Below are 5,243 nucleotides of genomic sequence, written 5' to 3'. Positions count from 1 at the left end.
TGTAATGTCTCCAGAATGCTGACGGTCTACCTTTTTTTACTTAAAAAAAAGTTTGCTTGTTTGGGTTTTTTTGCCCCCACATGTTTTTCCCACTACCTTTAAAATACATGGACTGTCAAACTTCTTTTAAAACCTAAAATAAAAGGCATGTTCCGCTTGGTACATTCCAAAGAATGGATCATCGTGTTCTGAAGCCTGAGATATGCCCTTTTTATATATACTTATTCTTCGTCATTTTTTCTTCTTTCTCATCCATCAGATACAAATAAGAAAGAATGATAAATATAAATGTGGAAGTCTCACTGGGAGGAGGCTAATATTTCCTGTAATGGAGTGTTCACAGTGAACTAGATCCATAGTGTCTGTATCATTTATTATATAATAAAGTTATTAGAGTCTGAGTTGACCTTATTGAGACTGATGGCTTTAACTGCTGATCTTAAACTAAGACTGCTGAGAGAGATAAACAGAAACTGCTGGGGGGAAAAGCCCAGGGCAAGTATTGCTGTGTGACCATAGTAAAAGCCTGAAGAGTGGATCTGGGGTTAGGTTGGTGCTTACTGGCAAGGGTTAGTGCTATGAGAATGGAAACAACCTCTACCTGTTTGATCCTTCCTCAATTCAAGAAAAAAGTACTTTGTACATTGCTATAAACAAACAAAACTACATAAATACAGTGTTCCCAACATAACTTTCTTCTAAGCTGTATTATCTATAAATCCTTAAATATTGGCTGGATGCTTGCGTCAAAAATGGATACCACTGTGTATAAAGCACATTTTTTCTCTTGAAGGTGGTGAGCCGAGCTTGATCTTTGATTGCAATTCTTTGAACACAGCACAACATACATTTCTTAGGTTGAATAAAACAAAGATTTTGAAGTTTAGAAGGAAAAGCTGCTTTAGATTATGCACACAGAAGGACTGCCTGAAAACTTATCTATGTGAAATACACTTTTTAGAAAGCACTGATTCTATAATTAATTAATGGGCTAATGGAAATGTATGCAGCTTGTAAAAAGTAATGATTTGGATTGAGGGCAAGCATAAAACAGCATAATATTTCCCCCAAAAATATGAATTAATATTAGTGATTATAAATGGTGATGGGGAGGGGGGAGGAACATTTATTTTAATGTTGATACCAGGAAGCAATGAGAGGCAAAACCAGAAAATTAAAAAGATATCAGTAATTTATTCATATGCCACAAAGTAGAACTAGTCCATACCTTCATTCTACTACTTACCTTTCTCTCAGTTTCATTCCTTCCCATCTGCTCTCCCCTTCAAGACCATGATTGTCCAGTTTATCTCACAGAGCTGGACCCCAACTTTGTATAGAACATCACAAGCAATGCAATTCTGTATACTGTATGTTAAAAGGTGTGCCACCAGAAAACCAAATGTAGGGTTGGCATCTGTATTTAAAACAGTGGTTCTCAACCTTTTCAGTTTTAAGGAATGCCTCCGTAACTTTCTGAAAGTTAAGAATCCCTGAACTAGAGCCCAGCTGGTTCCAGGTCAGGGTGGCTGCCTTGCATGCCTGTGACCAGAGATATGTGCACCCACAACCCCTCTGGGAGCATGCAAGGAGTGGGGGGAAAGTGCTGGGTTGATAAACGTGGCCCCATATGTGCTCTCCTATCTGTGTGCCTTAGGTGTATGGGGACTGGCAGGGAGCAGACTTAGGAGGGATGACTTCAGGTTGCTAGGGCACCTGGCAGGAGGAAAAGTGTTCGCTTACCTCTTGACAAAAAGGCCTTGGCACCTTGGCACCCTTAGAAGGCTCTCCCAGAACCCCAGCTGAGAATCACCGTTCTAGTATCTTCCCCTGCCTCTGTTTTAAGAATTTGGATCTGATTTTGCTGTTTGTTAACTTGGAATAAGCTGATCACTATTTTTGCAGCAACTGAAGTAGAAAAGTACTTTTGGGGAAAAGGAACACTGCTATGGGCCAAATCAGCAGCTTAAAGGAAGTTATTGATTGTGTGGAATCTGACTTTCAAAAGCAGGTGAAGTAGAATAATACAGAAAAAAATACTTGCTCTAAAACTTTCATTGCTGGGGTTAGGTACAACTCTCAAGTCTAATCCTTCTCCTGCCCTCTCTCCAGCAAAGGATACTTTTGTCTGTGGCTTCAGAACTCTGGCAGAAATGAATTAATAGCTTCCAATACTTCAGTGGGAGAAACAGGCATATTTTAAGTTTAAATAAGTGCTTAAAACTGGGACCAAATGAATACTTAGCAAAGTTCCAGATGACACTGAACTGGGTGGGGCTGTAGACACCCTGGAGGGCAGGATTAGGATTCAGAATGACCTTGATAACCTGGAGACATTTTCTAAAATTAGTCAAATTAAATTCAGTATAAAGATGGAACAATTGCATGTACTAACACAAACTAGAGAATAAATGCACTACTGCAGAAAAGGACCTGGAAATTACAACTACAAGATGCATATGAGCCAGCAATGAGGTATTATTGCAAAAAATGTTAATAGCACATTGGTCTGGCTGTTGCTGACAGGAGTTGCTCATGAAAGAGATTCTTCTGTTTGATTGCATACTGGTGAGGGCTCACCTTGAGTACTATGTCCAGTTTTGAGTATCACACTTCTAGAAAGATGGTTACAAACTCAAGAGTCCAACATAAGACAACAGAAACAATCAGACATTTAGAAAATATGAAGTAACAGGAACGATTAGAATAACTGGATATCACTTAGTGTAGGGAAGAGGAGACTGAGAAGGATTTAATAATAGTCTTCATATATCTGAAAGATGGCTAGATAGAAGGCTGTGGTAGACTTTTTTTCTCTGGTTGCAGGGGATAAGATGAAAAATATTGGTTATAAGGTGCAGCAATGGAAATTTAGGTTAGATATTAAGAACTTTATGTGGACTGGGAAGATTCAGCATTGGAACAGATTATCTCAAGATGTTGTGGAATCTCCATGCTTGGCAGTGCAGGGAAGACAAACACTTGCCTGGGGTGGTTTAACCAGGGATGATCTTGCCTAGAGGCAGTGGCTGGCCCAGATGATCTTATGAGGTCCCTTCCAGCCCTACGTTCTGTGATTGTACTCTGGTATTATGAGCACGTGACAACCCCCATCACATAAATGTTAGCACCAAAATAAATAGGATGCATCTCCTGAAAGATACAGGTTTCCCTCGGTTTATGTACACATGCATTCCTGGGAAATGGTGCATAACTCGAATCCGCATACAGGGAACCCACTTTACAATGCAACAAATAGGGAAATGTTCCAAGACCTCAACTGTACTGACCCCAGACCCATTTCTACCACTTTTACAAAACTATTTTGGTACTCGCCAACAGCAGACAGTACACACGTGCACAAGAGTGGTGGTGAATGTTACCATCATGGGGATGGCAACTACAGAAACATGTGTCACAGACAATGAACAAGGAGCACAGATCCACACAGGAGGCTATATTTTGATGTTTGACCCTCCCATAATGTGCTGCACAAAGCAGCTGACTGTGGGCTTTCACCACATCGACTGCATAAGAGTGAATTTGCCTTGCATATAACACATTTTTGGTATAGAAAGGGTCATCGCATAGAAGTGAATTTGCACATACAAAACCCGCATAAAGTGAGGGAAACCTGTATTCTTGGATTTTCCTGAAATAAAAGATGAGTAGCCTCTCAATAAATACCATGCTTCAAGAGCAGGGTGCCTCCCCCATATGAACTAAGTTAGCACAGAATGAGAGCATCATAGAATCATAGAAAATGAGGCTTGGAAGGGACCTCAGGAGGTCATCTAGTCCAGCCCCCTGCTCAAAGCAGGACCATCCCCAACTAGATCATCCCAGCCAAGGCTTTGCCTAGCAGGGTTTTAAAAACCTAAGCATGGAGGTCCCACCACCTCTCTAGGTAACCTGTTCCAGTGTTTTACTATCCTCCTAGTGAGAAAGTTTTCCTCATATCCCACCTAAACTTCCCTTGCTGCAACTTGAAACCTTGTTCGGTCATCTGCCACCACTGAGAACAGTCTAGCTCCATCTCTGTGGAACCACCCTTCAGGAAGTTGAAGGCTGCTATTAAATACCTCCTAAGCTTTGTCTTCCATAGACTAAACAAGCCCAGTTTCATCAGCCTCTCCTCAGAAGAAGGGATCTCCATCATTCTTTTCATTTCACCGCTTGCCCCGAGCCTTGATTGATGGAGGTGCCCGCTGGCCAGGCTGTTTGCTGCTGATTGTTGGGGAAGTGGAAACCGCTGTCTTCTAGATGTCAATCAGCAGCAAGCAGTGGTACTACCAGTGTTCCTCCACCAATCAGTGGGGAGGAGGCAAAAACCACAGCATATTTAAAACTGCGGTTTTTGCTTTCTTGGCAACCAGTGGAAAGTGGCCCAGCTGGCAAGGCCCATGTGCCAATTAGGCTGCTGGGGGGGGGGTGCTGTGGGGGCAACAGAGACCCCTACTCATAGGTCATGTGCCTCAGAGCCCTGATCCTAGGAAAAACAGGGCTGGAAAGGACTTCAGGAGATGACTTAGGCTATCCCCTGTGGAAGGCAAGATGGGCCTCATGTAGGCCATCCCAGCGAAGTGTTTGTCTAACCCCTGCTTAAAACCATCCCCTGGCAGAGGGTCCACGTCCCCCAGCTGCTCACCTCTTCCCTGCTGGGCCACTCTCCGGACAGCCTTGTCCCTTGCCACCAGCCCAACCTTTCTCTGCGGCAATTTAAGCCCCTGGTGACTTCTTGTCCCCTCCCCTGTGGCTGGTTCTAGCTGCCTCCTTCGGTATAGCAGCCAGTTGTGTATCCCAAGGGGCGTTTCTGGCCTGCTCCTGTCCCCTCTGAACTCTTCCCCGCTCCCCCTCAGCTGTCCCGCCCCGCACAGGACACAACTCCTCCAGGCCGGGGCTGAGCAGCCAGACGGAGCCAGTGCCGGGCTGGCTGGGAGGCCGCCGGGACCCAGGTCACCCCGGGCGGGGCGGGGCGGGGCCGCGGCTGAGGGCACAGGGAGCGGGTGAGGGAGCTCTCCCTCCTTTCAGCGCCGCCTACAGCCGGGCGTAGCCGGAGCCTGAGGATGGAGGCAGGAGGCGGCGCGGGCGCGGCAGGTGTGTGCGGCGCCGCCTCAGGGCACAGAGCGGCCCGGCCCGGCCCGGTCGGCCCCGGCTGCGGAGGGTGCCGCCCGCGGGGCAGCGGGCCCGGGGGATCGCCAGGCTCTCGCCAAGCCGCAGGGACGCAGGGGCTGATGGCGCTG

At 45.7% G+C, this 5,243-nt stretch overlaps 1 protein-coding gene across 1 annotated transcript in view; it reads left to right on the top strand.

Annotated features, from left to right (window-relative positions):
• The first annotated feature begins 5,052 nt into the window (after window positions 1-5,052).
• Window positions 5,053-5,243, top strand: part of MEI4 (meiotic double-stranded break formation protein 4) — a 56,995-nt gene continuing 56,804 nt past the window's right edge. The window contains exon 1 of the mRNA XM_019520453.1: window positions 5,053-5,097. Coding sequence (XP_019375998.1) covers window positions 5,067-5,097 — 31 coding nt within the window. The 5' untranslated portion in view covers window positions 5,053-5,066. The remainder of the gene's footprint in view (window positions 5,098-5,243) is intronic.

The sequence above is a fragment of the Gavialis gangeticus genome, unplaced genomic scaffold, assembly GCF_001723915.1.
Source record: "Gavialis gangeticus isolate Ggan-Ray unplaced genomic scaffold, GavGan_comp1, whole genome shotgun sequence".
NCBI lineage: Eukaryota > Metazoa > Chordata > Crocodylia > Gavialidae > Gavialis > Gavialis gangeticus.
This window is presented reverse-complemented; position numbering and strand designations above follow the sequence as displayed.